The following is a 15,993-nucleotide window of genomic DNA, read 5'->3' as shown; positions in this document are numbered from 1 at the left end:
ATAGTGATTCATTTGTAACTATATACTCTTTTAAGACAGTTTGTATAATCTGAGTTTTATCTTTTCCCATTGTGAAAGAAGAATTATATAACTTTTTTACTTAAAATATGATTCTCTAAATAGTGAGGTTAGTTATACTTATACTTATACACCATAGTCAATAAAGATACCGAGAGTTATATAAACACTGAAGACAAAACGCTTTAACTTGTAAATGTCAATTTGTATAGAGTAATCAATTGAACTTTCAACTAATATTTTACATGTCAACATTTATAGTTTAAATAAACTTAAAACATAAATAAAAAAGATTATGTTATGTGTACACTAAAATCAGTTATTAAAGTTAGCTATTAATATAAAATATATATTAAAATAAAAATACACATTAAAAACAAATTAAATCATACATGTATTCATACACAAATATATTGGTGACTAATTTTAATAATTAATTTTAATGTATGAATAATATTTTTGAAATAAAAAATAGTAAATTTTTCACAAGTGTGAGCATATAAAGTTTATTATAATGAAGAGTAGTTACTGTCATTGTTGGATTAAATATATACTTAATATGTTTTATTATAAATTTGATTAAAAGTATCTGGATTTTAAGATAATAAAAAAATAATAGATAATAGAATAATCGATAGATTAATTTATTAACTTTTTAGGTTTTTAGTTTCTTCTCTCAAAACTAATATCTCACTTTGTTTTGGATTTTTATTGGAAAATTCCACGCTTCTAGACTTCTATTATTGTAGTGTAGACCCCATGTGTCTTTATTTATTTATTTATTTATTTATGTCCATTTTTAGGTTATGTTTGGTTAGAATGAAAAATAGAAAGGAAAGAAATTGAAAGGAAAAAAAAGAAAAGAAATAAATTGAGTGGATTTTTATTTTCTTTAGATGTGTTTAGATGAATGGAAAATAAGAAAGAAAAAAAATGTTATAAAAAGATAATTTTATCCTTGTATTATAAAATACATCGAAAAAAGTGAAGGAGTAATATTGAAAGAAAAAAGTGAAGGAGTAATATTGAAAGTTGTGAGAGAAAATAAGTTTTTTCTCTCTTTTCTTTCCAACATTGGAGAGAAAAAAATTGGTAGGTTCCACTTCTACCAGTTTTTTTTCTATCCTTTTTCTTTTCTCTCCAATTTCTCTTCATAACCAAACAATGAAAAATGATCATTTTCCTTCCTCTTTTCTTTCTTTGTTTTTCTTTCCTTCCATTTTCTTTTCAAACAAACATAGTGTTAATGAAATTGCTTTTATTAAAAAATATAATAATTAAATTAATCTTTAAAAAATGAGATATTCTCTAAATTTGTTTTTAAAAAATTTTATCAATCAAATTAGTCTTTTAAAAATTATACATTAATTATATTTGTTCTTTAGTTATTCCATTAATAATTTTCATCAATAATTGATAATGTGAATTATTAATTGATAACATATATGACACTTAATATGTTAAATTAGACGTTGACCAAATATGTTTATGAAAATCTATCAATTTAGTCGCTAAGTCATATTGAAAATATAATTTATGTAATTTGGACAAAAAACTAAATAAATTTTATAAATATATTTTGTCAATGTTCAATTACACGTCAGGTATTATATATGTTGTCAACTAATATTTTACAACATCAATTATTGACAAAAATTATTAATAAAATAATTAAATAATAAATATGATTAATTTTTTATTTTTGATAAATCAATTTAATTGAAAAAAATTAACAATAAATTTAAAAAATATCTTATCTTTAAAAAATAAAAAATTAGTGATGAGATCTTGTATTTTGGTAAAATCTAAACTGAAAATCAATCAGAATGGTATCAAATCAACTTAGTGTCATAACCACTATTATTATGGCCATCTCTCACCGTTCATTCAAAAGACATCCTATTTAATTATTAGTTATTAATTATACTTTAATTAAAGTAGGAAAGGGTGGCAAAAGAACCTTCATATAAAACAAATTGATGGCAACAACCCCCCAGTGACCGAATCTAATTTTAATTTGAGACGAAAAATATAATAATTAAAAATATAATTATAAAAAATTAATAAAAATAATAAAAAAATAAAAATAAAATATATTTTTTATTAATTTTTTTATATTTTTTAATTAAAATAGACACAAACTACAATAATTTAATGTTTGATACATTATTTTTGTTTATCTCTTCTGTCAAATACATTGTTTCTGTATCTCAGTGTCCTGAGCAGCCCTTGATATGAAACAAATTGATGGCAGTATTCCCCAAGTCACCGAATCCAATTCTAATTTGTTTCCGTAATCTAATTCTCCTTGAACAATTTCCAACAAATTGACTTGATAACTGTTTTGGCCTACAGGAGCCAGGAGGGTACTATAAAGTTGTGCAACGTATCTAGTTATCTACATAGTCACACCACCCAACATACATAGAATTTCTGAATCTAAACCTTAACCTTGTCCCCGAAAAATTCGATAACAACCAAGTATGGTAGTAAAGGTGTATGGTCCAGCATATGCTTCCCCAAAACGGGTGTTAGTGTGTCTGATTGAGAAACAAGTTGAGTTTGAAACAGTGGATGTTGATCTTTTCAAGGGGGAACATAAGGAACCTGAGTTCCTCAAGTTGCAGGTCCAACTTCTGATTTTTTGTTCTTCTAACTGAACCTCTTATTTACCTTTCTGTTTGCTTTATGTGGTTTCAAGATTTCTTCTTTCTTTTTATTTTTTTTATGTATAATTATACGGTGGTACCTTTTCTTCTCCTAATTGTGCAGCCTTTTGGAGTTCTTCCTGTTATTCAAGATGGTGATTATACTCTCTATGGTTAGCTCACTCAATCCCTTACAAATTTCGTCAATTTTCCTTTCTCTTTCCCTTTTTTAAGTGCCATGCGTAGTAATTTAGTTTTATAAAATAATTTTAGTTGGATGGATGAAAGAAATGTGATAGTTAATTTGACGAAAGTGTGGAATCTAGCAAGATGATAATGGTATGTGTTGCTGAGAGAGCAATAGAAAAAGGATTTGTGTCTATTTAAGTTGTGTGGAATGATACAACATAAAAGAGTATTTATAGGTGTTAAGAGAATCGAAATAATAAAAATCTTGAAACTGATGTAGAATCTTTCATTTAAATTCATTCTAATGCACTTCCTGAAACGAATTTCGCAGAATCTCGTGCAATAATCAGGTACTATGCCGAAAAGTACAGAGATCAAGGGACTGAATTGCTAGGAAAGACAATAGAAGAGAGGGGTCTAGTGGAACAATGGGTTGAAGTTGAAGCCTACAATTTCCAACCTCCAATCTACAAATTAGTGGAGAATATTCTATTTGCCCCAATTCTGGGTGTTCCCTCAGATGCAAAAGCGGTTCAAGAGAGCGACGAAAAGATTGCCAAGGTTCTTGACATATACGAGGAGAGGTTGTCGAAAACCAAGTACTTAGCCGGGGATTTCTTCAGCCTTGCGGATCTTAGCCATCTGGCGTTTGGTCATTATCTTGTGAACCAAACCGGGAGAGGGAATTTGGTTAGAGAAAGGAAGCATGTGAGTGCTTGGTGGGATGATATTAGCAACAGGCCCTCTTGGAAGAAGGTTCTTGATCAATACAAGTACCCTGTCTAATTTGTTTCTATGATCTAGTTAAGAACATAATCAGATAAAGCTACCATGCTACCAATAAGGATCATAATTTGTTTTTCTATATTGCTTTTGTGTGTTTATCATGATGGGTGTGCAATAAGTTATTACATGAGAAATGAGAATAAATATCTTGTGTTGTTGGAGCTTCGGTTGAACACCTCTATTATCATTTAGCAACAGCAGTTGAGAATGTAAAATAAGAAATTAAAGCATTTTTTGCTAGAATAGAACAATGAAATTCACTCAAGTAAGCATTAAATTTGAATAATCTAACAAGTATCAACTGAGGAGGAGATAGTATTGTTGTTCCATACAACGAAAATAGAACAAATTCATCCATAAACAAAGCATGTGCAGCATATGTCCCATTGGGTCCATCCATGACCATGATTTGTGATAACTTAATCATATAATTGAATTTGGACTACATTTTACCAATCATAAATTTTACCTTTAAAGATAGGTTAGTTTCAATAAATGATTTTATGGCTTTTACAATCATCTTTAAATTCAGTTTAACATGATCTTGACAAGTGATAATTCTGATACATATGTGGCTACTATTGTATCTTTTTATAGCCCAACAATATTTTTTTATTAGACTAATCATAAAAACCAAACATAATTTATTCTGTATTGTACATATTTAACATAGAATGACACCTTGTAATAAAAGAAAAAATATCTCTTAATTTCTTTATCAATTTAGATCTGAATTACAGTGTGACTCTTAAAATAAATATTGTAACTTTTGAGAATTACATACAAATTTAAGTACAAACAATGTTTTTAACCACCGTAGGATCGGTGACAAATATCTAATCGAGTAGAAAAAATCATCGCAAAAAGTGATGCAAATTAAACAAAAATAATTTTGTAGCCGCCGTTTACAAAATTAATAATTTGATCAATTATTGAATAGTCGAATACACCTATAGTATTGAAATTGGAAGGATATATTGGTCCGTGTATTAAAATTAACGGAACTTTGCTAAATATTTTTCAATTAAATAGTTAGAGACTATCTGACTTGTTTTCTCCGAAGGGTGAAAGGCATCCCAAAATACATATTTATTTGCATCTGAGCATGTAAATGGACTTTTTGGATCGCATAAGTAACTCATCTCAAATCTCCCTGTTCCACAACATCCCACTTGCGCAACCTCAAAACCTGAATATTTTAAAATATTTACAAATAAATAAATAATTTTGGTCTGATATTTCATTTCATTTAAATAACTGCATTTCACCATGACTTACCAATACATAAACAAATAAATAAATAAATGAATTTAGTCTAATATTTCATGTCATTTAAATAACTGCATTTCACCATGGCTGAATATTAACGGACTATGCTTTAATTTGTTTTGAAAAATAGTTTATCAAAGTTTGTTTTTGAAAAATATATTTTTTAAAAATTGTAACATATATAAATATAAAATTAAATTTAGATATTTATTAATGTATAATGTTATATTTAAATTTTTTTAATTTTAAAAAATATAATGCTCTTAAAAGCACCTGTAATATTTAAAAGCGGTAATATTTAAAAACTATAAGTATAAATAAATAATTTTTTATTTATTAAACACAAAACAAAGTAATTTTAGTTTTGAAAAATAGAAATTTATTTTTAAAAAAGATAAAATACTATTTTAGTAGAATAACATTTAATTCATTTAAATTTTGTTGAGATTCAAATAAAATGTTTAAAACATTAGAAATCAAATTAAAAATTTTTTATTCAAACATTAAAAACTAAAATAGTATTTTTTTTTTCTTTCGAAAACCTTAATAATATAGAGAAGTAAACTGAGTTACTAATAATATCTTTGGACTACAATTTCTTAAATCATGCTTTAACCTTACAAAAAGATAATCAACTTTTTTATTTTATTTTTAGTTATGTGCAGTTAGAATCCCAAATCATATTTAAAAACAACTGAACCGTAATATGTCAATTAAATTGTTTTATTTATGGGCTTCAATAAATTAGTCACTGTAAAACATGTGATTTTTAAGTTGATTTTAAAAATTTAGTTTCTATATTTGAAATTCTTCCTGTACTATATTTCTAATGAATTAAGGGAAAGGTATATACTATAAGACAGTACACTTGTTTTTTAAGGAAAAAATTGGAACCAAAACAAATTATATGATCAGACCAAAACTAAAAAAATACATATTTTAAAGAGATTAAGAAATGAAAACTTGTCTAAGCGTTTATTATGTATTATTCAAACCATATTAATGGTGGCAATAATATTATTTGCCACCGCCAGTTGCTCATATTGGTCGGAGACTTGAGCTACCAATCAATTAAAACCATATTAATTGTGGCAATAATATTATTTGAACATTTCTAATAAATAATAATTGATAGTAGACTTACCAAAACGAGAAGGCTGTGTAACAATCTGCAATAAAATATCATATGCATTTGCATCAACTAATTGAAGCCCGAGAAGGCCCTTGTTAAGCTTACTCACTAACCATCCCAATTTACCATTAAATTCCAAAGCCACATTATTGTATTTCTCAACGCAACTATGAAATTCCATAATGTTTATGGCTCTTTCTAATGGCAAACACCCCATAGGAGGCAACCTTGTCAGAGAAATTTTCCTTACTCCAAGATGATATATTTCCTTGAAAAAATTCTCAGCTAGTCCAATTAAAAAATTCTCGTATTGTTGAACTTCCCTGAATTGGCACCTACGCTGAGGGAGTGTGTAATAGTTCTCTAGAAAATCATTTGTACCTATGCTAACTAAATATAATGCTTCTTTGAATATTTCATTAGCTTTCTCCTCACCAAGATGTGCCCTTAATTTTCTTTGGTACTCCTTGTAGTACTCAATTTCTTTTCATAGAGGTATCACATCCTGTAAAATAATATAAAATAATTAAATTTTCATTTAAAAATAATGGTTTTAGAAAAAAATTCAACCATGAAAAAAAAAGATTATGCACAAAGTATATTAGTTCAACTCTGCTTTATAAAGGAGATTTTCCTTGTAGTACATAGTAATTAACAATAAGTTTTTCATTTAGAAATACAATTTTTAAGAGAGAAAAAAAAATTAATGTTGTTTAAATGAGATTTGGTAAAATTTTATCAAAATTTTTCAATTTTAAAAAAATCAGGGTATCTTTCTTTAATTTAGAATGTCATGAGTTATTTTATTAAAATACAAATTTTTGGATATAAAAATGATAATTTGCTAATTGGACTAAAGTCAGATACATATTCATACCATACATATGATACAAAAAGATTCTACTGTGACATCTATTAAAAAAATTCACAAATATTATTTTTGTTCGTTATCTATCTATATCTCTTTATATTTGGCTCTTAATTTGTAGTTTTATTTCTTTTGATAACAATACATTTACTAAGAGTAATTTCTAGTGCAAAATATATAGAATGAAAGTAATAACACACACTTACAACAACATTTGAAGTAGCATTGTCAAACCCAGTTCCAGCAGACGCAAAACAAACACATTAGCAAAGTCTGAAATACTATACGACGGATCTAAGTATGTTCCAGCAGACGCAAAACAAACACCATTAGCAAAGTCTGAAATACTATACGACGAATCTAAGTATGCAGGAATAATTGGCCTAAGACCAAAGGCCTCAGAGATAAAATCAGGGACAATTTTTCCATTTGAGAATCTCCCTGTTGGGTTTCCATCAGGAAAATCACGCCCATAAGGCTCAAAGTTGCTCCTTGCAATTGTTGGAATGAAGTTGTTGTTACCAGAATCAACTGATGAGTCTCCAAACACTATTATTGCTGGAACCTTGTTTTTGTTATAGTTATTATTATTATTGGCACTGCTGCTATGCAAAAAGAAATGAATTTGAAACAGAAATAATGAATAACACAAAAAAATTTTCATGATAATAATGTTGGTTATGCTTTTATGACAGAAATCCTATATTGAGTGCAGAATACTGCAGATAGAGAGGTACCTGTGACAGGTATGCTATTTATTGAGAATGAGAGGTTATTGTCTTTTTTAATAAGAGGAAAAAAACATTAACTATCACAAATTAACAATTACATTAAGAAAATAGCCAATAATAAAGAACTTTTATAAATTGTAGATTTAGTCTTGAAAAAACAGTGTATAATCAATACTGTTATTTAGATTATTTTTCATTAACAATAGATATAGACTTAATTGTAATTAGTTAGTCACTTTAGCATATACTAATTAGATTATAAATTAATTTAGCTAAAAAAATGAAAATCTAAAATAATATTTGTTAGATGGTTAACCTTATATACTTCTTTATGTATCCCAACCACTACAAAATTAATTATAGCCATACATTAAAAGATTAGAGACAAAGAAGAAAGAAAAGGAAGAGATACATATATGGCTACCTCTAATTCAATACCAAACATTGTATATACCTTTAATCTAGGTGGAAAACTTGAGATATTTGTCACATAAACAGCCATTACCAAAAACACCAAAAACCAAAACAAATTAGAGCCAAAAGAAAATGTTTTAGTTTAATACTTTTTCTTACTACTCTTTACGTTTTCAAGTAAGTATTTACTTTTTTTTAATAATTTGTTTTATAAATAAATGTTGATAAAATTAGAAAACTAATTAGTATATATGGAAATGAATATTGTCACTGTTATTGATGAGAAGAAAAAAAAAGGACTTTGACTAGACCTTTAAAAATTTTATTCTTAACAATTTAAGTTTTAATAATGCCATTTTAAATAGAAAATTAAATAAAAATATTTTATGACTCAACCATTAGGTTTTCATCAGGTTAGTACTTTTAATTATTTTCTTGAGATTAAATCAACCAAATTAGATTTTTTTCCAAGTGCCGAAATGAAAAAAGCAAAACCAATTCTAAAACCAATGATGACATCATCTAATAAGATCTCACAATTTGGTGTTGAACCATACTTTAATCCTATTCATTATTGATATATTTTTTTTGTAGATGCTTTGCAATACTGCGCACTCGTTTGACTTAATCGTGTTTGTTATAAATAAATGTATTCAATTTATGAGTAATCATTAATCACTCATTGAAAATCATTCAAGCATATCTTAAGTGCTGTTGGAAGAACTCACTAGGTAATCCTATCATGTTTGAAATAGAGTTAATCAACAAAAATTGAAAAATTGTGCATGTTGGAAGAACTCACTAGGTAGCTGGCATCTACACAAAACCTCCATCTTTAAGTACAAATTTAAAGGTCATTCACAAATCTCCCTTGATTTTGAGGGACTGATAAGAGAGATGCTACTAATAAAAAATCTTCAATTGAATTAATTAGAATAGGTCAATGATAGTTAGTGTACAAAACAAAGTCATAACTCATTTTCTTTGCATGACTTGCATTCTAAAAAAGTACAATTTCTCTCAATTCAGTTCTTTCTGATCTAATCTCTTTTTACTATCAGTTCAAGAACTTCAATAAGTTTAAATGCTAATATCAAATACTTCAAGGGAAAATTTGTTATCTGAAATTAAGGATAATTAGTTGAATGTTGAGACAATTGGTCAAGGTCGAAGAAATGAGAAGATTGTCCATAGATAGATATGAGTATTTTGGCTAAAGACTTGTTGTCCGTCAAAAGATTTAAGGAGCAATCCACATCAGTTTTTGGATAAGGATGAAGATTTGAGACGAAATCAACAACTAAAGTAATGATTGAGAATTTAGAAAATCATGCAACATGAAAACTTGAAGTCCCCAATCAATTTCTTCTATAAGTGTATTATGTCTATAAATAGGATAAAGAAATTGGAATCAAGGCATATTTTCATTTTATTATATAAACACATGTACTCTGAAAAATTTTGGATTATACTAATAAAAGGAAGGATGCATTGTTAGTGCATGTGAGTGTTTAGAACAAATTTAATTCTTGTTCTATTTATATTTTTGTATTTTACTTCTTTTTATCTTTATAAATTCTACAATTTATCATTTCACAATTTATATTTTCTTAACTTTTATATTTCTGCCAGTTTCATTCAAATTTTTGTTGTATTTTTAGTTTTTTACACATTTTAATACAAATTATCTATTACTTTTTTTTTCATGTGATTTTTCTTACTTACGAAGACATGGGGTTAATACTCAAAATCGTCCCCGAAAGATACCTCGATCTCCATATTAGTTCCCGAAAGATAAAGTTAATCAAAAGAGTCCCCGAAAGTTACACGAGTTAATCAGGTTCGTCTTTCCGTCAATTTGCTTGATGACATGGCTAACGTCTGCTCACGTGGCACGTTAACTGCCATGCTGGCAGAGAAGGAATACGACGCCGTTTTGAGGGAATGTCAATCGGCGTCGTTTCGTGGAGATAGTGGATTCAAAACGTTGCAGAGTGGATTCACCCTCTTCCATAACGAGTATCTCCACGTTTGGCTCCAAATTGTTTCGTCTCCGTCAAGCCATGCCCTAACCCCTTCAGTTTGCATTCGAACATCGCCATCCACGTTTGTCCTCGTTGGCTGACGATCAAAGCGGAGTAGCTGTTGGTACTGAGAAGAGCGGTCGTCAGCTGTTAGCAACATTGTTTGTGGAAGAAGCAAGCGTGACGGTTAGAGGTAAGCATTAAAGTTTTTTCCTTTTTTTTGAAGTCAGTTTGTAGCCTGATGTCTGAGGGGTGGCGTTCTGTATATCTCTGTCTGATTAGGGGTAGGGGTTTGTGTGAGTGTTGTTTAAGGTCAAAATGCATTGCTTTGAATGCCGTTGTGATGATATTGTGTTATGGGTGTTTGATGTTAATGGGAGTTAGTTTTTGTTGTTGCATGTTTGTTTTGGGGTTGGGGTTTCTTATGTTATGATTGAGAATAGGCAGTTGCAATCTGTGTGGGCTAAGGAGGTTTTTTTGTTTCTGCTTGTAGATGGAAGGTCCTCCGATGACCTTTGTGTTTCACCATGAGGGACTGTTTAAGAAGAATGCTGAAGGAGATATGGTATACGAACCTGATAATACAGAGGTGCTGATGGGGGTTGAAGGAGACACGCTTGACGTCTTCTATGTAAGGGGTTATTATAGGGAGTTGGGTTACATTGAAGCTGGAAATTGTTGGTGGAAAGATCCTGGAGTTCCTCTTTCATCAGGGTTGAGAAACTTAGTCACAGACGTAGACTTGGTTGCCATGTGCATGGATTGCAGGAGAAACCACAATGTGATCAATATCTACCTGGAGCATTGTATCTCTCAGCCTTGTATAGTAGACCAGATTGAGGATGAAGTAGTGAATGTGGAAGTTGTAGGGTTGAAACAGGGGAAGTGCAGCTCCCAACCTGTGAAGAAACCCACAAGAATTGATCCTCAGTCCCAGAAGCAAACCTGTCACCCCAACAGAACAACCTCACAGTCCAAGTCACAGCCCAAGTCACAGCCCAATCCTACAATGAAGCCCATATCTGAGCCCAGTCAACCAAAGGTGAAGCCCATGTCTCAGCCCAATAAAGCAGCCCACCAGCCCAAGAAGACAACATCTCAGCCCAAGAAGACAACTGCTCAGCCCATGAAGCCTGTTCCTCAGGCCAAGAAGACCAGTTATTAGGCCAAATCAGTCCCACCTCAATCAAATTCGTCATCAGAGACAGGCAATAACTCACAAGGGGCAAAGGACAAACAAACTAGCAGTGGCTGCAGAGTCACAAGATCTGGAAGACAAGTGAAGGAAGCTCAACTCCAGGAAGATGACACTGACTCTCATGACTCTTATGAGAGTACTGAAGATGAACTGTATAGGCCTCCAAAGGTTGTAGGAGACAACCTATATAGCAGTGAGAGTGACAGTGACTCTGGGAAGGGAAAAAGAAGTGGAAAAAGGGACAGTAGGTCTGAAGTCAGAGAAAAGCATAAGCCCCCTAAGAAAAGACTAGCTGATAAAGAGATAGAGACTGATGATTCCAACTATGAGGGGTCTGAAGATGAAGAAAGTTCGGAGTCTGGTATGTTAATTCCATTAGGGTTAGTTGTTTCCTAAAATTATTATGCAAATGTTAGGGTTTCTAATGTGTTAAACTTCTTTGTTACCAGATTTAGATGATAGTGATGCTGCCTCAGATGCTGACTCGTGGCATTCGGAGGATTCTGATAAGGTGTTGGAGTCTGATGAAGAAGCACCAGCTGTGTACCCTCAGTTCAATGAAAAAACAAAGTTTGGAGAGTTGAAATTCGAGGTCAGTATGGTATTTAAGTCAAAGTCTGAATTCATGCAAGCAACTAGGGATTATACAATCCAGTGGGGTAGAAATATTCTTTTTTCAAAAAATGACAAAGTTAGAGTTAGGGCTGTCTGCAAATCTGAAGATTGTCCCTGGGTAGTTTACTGTGCATGTAATAAGCAAGATGGTTCTTGGCAAATTAAGACACTAGTAGATAATCACACTTGTCCTAGAAGGAGGAAAAACAGAGCTGCAACCCAAACCTGGACTCTGAGTAAACTAGTTCCTAAGCTTAGAAAACACCCGACCATGAAGCATCAAGAGGTTTATGACTGGTTTGTTAGAAAGTGCAATGTCTATCTGAATAGCACATGCATTACAAGAGCTTTGAAAGCCGCTAGGAAAATAGTTGAGGGTGATGAGATAGCTCAATATGGGTTGGTGTGGGACTATGCCAATGAGTTGCTGACAAGTAACCCCGGCTCCACAGTTCAAGTGTCTGTTATCCCCATGCCTGAGAGTCCTCCCCTGTTTGATCGCTTTTATGTTTGCCTTGATGCCTGCAAGAGAGGTTTTAAGGCTGGTTGCAGACCCTTAATTGGTCTTGATGGAGCGTTTCTGAAAACACTACATGGGGGTCAGATTTTAACAGCTTGTGGGCAGAATGCTAACAATCACATACTTGTGATTGCTTATGCCATAGTCAGTGTTGAAAACAAGGACAACTGGAAGTGGTTCCTTGAGTTAATGCACAATGACCTGGGAGACTACAGGGAGAACAAATGGTGCTTCATTTCAGACATGCAGAAGGTGAGCACTTTATTGATTCTGATAAGACAATACTGGGACTATTTTGATTTAATAACATAACATTGAGGGATGTATTTGATTTAATGAAGTTATCGTAGGGACGAATTTGACATGTTATCTTGTCGTGTCTGTTTCAACTTGCAAGGGTTAATACCAGCTGTTCAGGAAGTATTTCCCAGGGTACACCATCGATTCTGCGTCTGGCATTTATGGCGCAATTTCTCAAAACAGTGGTCTAGTACTGAACTGAAGGATATGGTTTGGGAATGTGCTCGGTCTAGGACAACAGTTGAATTCAACAGAAACATGAACAGAGTGAAGCTCATTAATCAAAAAGCATGGGAATATATGGAGAAGTGGCCAAAAGATGCATGGACAAAGGCCCACTTCAGTGAACTGCCAAAGGTGGATAACATATGCAACAATCCTTGCGAGTCCTTCAACGCAAAAATCAAGCATGATAGGGGCAAGCCGATTCTGACATTAGCTGAAGAAGTAAGAAGAATCATCATGAAGAGTATTGTTGACAATCGGAAGAAGCTAGAGAATTATGAAGGGATTCTCCCCCCTGTTCAGCAGAGCAGACTTGAAGCCATGACAGCGTTGTCTAGCCACTGGGCTCCTCAATGGTCTGGTGATGAAAAAGAAGAACTGTATGAAGTTCATGGCTGGCCAACCAATATGGTGGTTGACCTTGGAAAGCATACATGCAACTGTCGTTTTTGGCAACTAACAGGTAACAAATTCAACATTTAGTTACTATAATTTAATTTTATGCACGAGTTTAAAATAATGACTGGTTTCTCTATGTAAGGGATGCCGTGTATGCATGCAATCTCAGCTATACAGGATAAGAATGACAAACGTGCTGAAGACTATTGTCACGACTGGTTGAAGATGGAAGCGTACAGGAAGACTTATTGCTTCAATGTGAATCCAGTGAAAGGTCAGGATCTGTGGGAAAAAATTTCACACCCAGCACCCGTCCCACCACCATTTAAGGCAAAGCCTGGAAGACCAACCAAGAAAAAGAGAAGAGACAAAGAGGAACAACCCACTGGGACAAAAACAAAGATGAAGAGGAAATACAACCCTATCAGATGCATGTATTGCAGTGAGATAGGACACAACAAGCGAAGATGTGCAAAGAAGAAAGCTACCGAAGCTGAGGAGCATGCTAGGCAGCTGCAGCTGCAACTAGCTCTGGTTGCCCCTGCTGCAAAAGGGGCTGCCCCTGAAGCAACCACTGTCCCAGCTGAACCTAATCCAGCTCCATCACCAACACAGACTCCGACAGTAATTGATGTTAGCCAGTGTGATAGTATACCACCAACCCAAGAAACACAACAGGTAATCTGCCACATGTGATTAATTTTGAACATTTGTTATTTCATAACTCTCATTTAATAAGGTAAATCTAAATCTAGATGTACCATTAATTTGTGTAGGAACAACTCGCTGCTAGGCCATCGAAGTTAAAGGTCATTAAAGGGAAAGCCAGAATTCAGTCGTCTCCTAAAGCTACTGTAGCCGCACCAGTCGGTATCTCTGCTGAGACAATCAAGGGGACTAGTTCAGCCACTGCTAAAAAATTGGCCGACTTTATGACCTTCGTTCCTACTCCCGCCTTCAAGCCCCCAAGAAAGACTGATAAATGACTTTGATTAGTGTTGAATTGTATTGTGGTTGAATTGGTTTTTTGTGTGAGGATACTTTCTGTTATTTTGCACAGGGCAATTGGAGTTACATTATCTACATTTTGGTTATCTATGTCAATGCAAGTTGTACTATGCCCTTTTATTTTGGTCTAGGATACTTTTTAGGTTATGTATCCTCATGTAAAAGCTTATGATTTTGATGTGGTCTGTTTCCTATGTTAAACCTTTTGGTCCTTAAGAAAATGTGACATCTAGCCTTCTATGGCAACTGAATATTTATTAGTACTTTGACTACTCAATGTTTAACACTACTTTCACTACTGATTATGTCCATTCCTTAGTAAATGTTACTTTAATAGTCAACCGAATTGGTTTGGAACCTTTCAATTGGTTTGTGTTGTCTTCATATAAAACAACCAAATGAAACATCTATTCGCATTCAATGGATTCATCTCATTACACCATCAAGTGTTTGGAATTTGCTTTACTTGGAACGACACAACAAACTACAAACACTCACATTAAGCACAACTACCTCAAACAGAAAAACTATTAACATTTTCAATGCTTTTACTTTAGCTTCCAAGCTTCCCAGTCTCCATGCCACCTTCAACCTCCATTCATCACAGTCACTATCAACCTGCAGCTCAGCCGCATAATCTTTCTTCGTTCCATCTTGGCCCATCCCTTCATACTCATCATCCTCAACCCATTTAAAGTAGTTGCAGTGACTGCCCTTCTGATAATTCAGAAATCAGAAAATAAAAAACTAAACAAAATCCCAACACACAAAACAACATCAAAAACCCTTAAAATCTTACACAACACTCACCCGGTACCTTGGACATGCACGGAATAGTCTATCTGGGTTCTCCACTGTCCCAGACTTTCTTATCGCAGCCTTCAACCCACAGAAACATGATTCCTCATGGGGTTTCCTCCTGCTTCGCATTGAGGCGCTGGAACCATTACTGCCGTTCGAGAACAACGACACACCGCCACCACGGCCTCCATTTCCGACCTCCATCGTCGCCCGAAACCACCAATTTGAACACGAACCCAGGTATATGGCCATCTGATTGATGAAGGCGACCTATTTATCGTGGAATTTAGGATTAGGTTTCAAACACGGACTAATTTGAGCTGTTTTCTCAAACTTACCCTGTCAGCAACAGGTCATTACACGTGGGCCTCTTCCACGTTGGAAGCTAACCACACACATCAGCAACAGTTAGCCAGGTCACCAACGGAGTTAACGGAAGGACAAACGTGATTAACTCGTGTAACTTTCGGAGACTCTTTTGATTAACTTTATCTTTTGGGGATTAATATGGAGATCGAGGTATCTTTCGGGGACGATTTTAAGTATTAACTCCGAAGACATGTTTAAATTTTATTTTATTATTTTGAACTATTTAATATTACTATAAATTTATTGTGCAACTCACAAAATGAAATTATGTTTATTCTTCGAATTAAAATTATGATACAAACTTCATTTATCTTAAATTTAAACAAACTAGTTACTCACCAAAATTTATTGAATTGCGTGCATGACTAAATATTATAATAAGACTTTCCAGAAATATGATAAGAAAATAATTTTGGTAAGAAATTTGGATAGATTGAGTAATTGGAATAATGAATCATCAAACATACAAAAGGTTAAGA

The 15,993-nt window shown here is 32.6% G+C and overlaps 1 protein-coding gene and 1 pseudogene across 1 annotated transcript; one reads left to right on the top strand and one right to left on the bottom strand.

Annotated features, from left to right (window-relative positions):
- Positions 1–2,307: 2,307 nt before the first annotated feature.
- On the top strand, positions 2,308–3,802 carry LOC130955100 (glutathione S-transferase F9-like). The gene is made up of 3 exons (XM_057881882.1): positions 2,308–2,645; positions 2,791–2,839; positions 3,187–3,802. The coding sequence occupies exons 1-3, from the start codon at positions 2,502–2,504 to the stop codon at positions 3,639–3,641; spliced, it is 648 nt and encodes a 215-aa protein (XP_057737865.1). The 5' UTR covers positions 2,308–2,501; the 3' UTR covers positions 3,642–3,802.
- An 834-nt stretch (positions 3,803–4,636) lies between these two features.
- LOC130956681 (GDSL esterase/lipase At2g42990-like) lies at positions 4,637–15,349 on the bottom strand (annotated as a pseudogene).
- Positions 15,350–15,993: the final 644 nt, after the last annotated feature.

This window comes from Arachis stenosperma, chromosome 10, assembly GCF_014773155.1.
Source record: "Arachis stenosperma cultivar V10309 chromosome 10, arast.V10309.gnm1.PFL2, whole genome shotgun sequence".
Lineage (NCBI taxonomy): Eukaryota > Viridiplantae > Streptophyta > Magnoliopsida > Fabales > Fabaceae > Arachis > Arachis stenosperma.
This window is presented reverse-complemented; position numbering and strand designations above follow the sequence as displayed.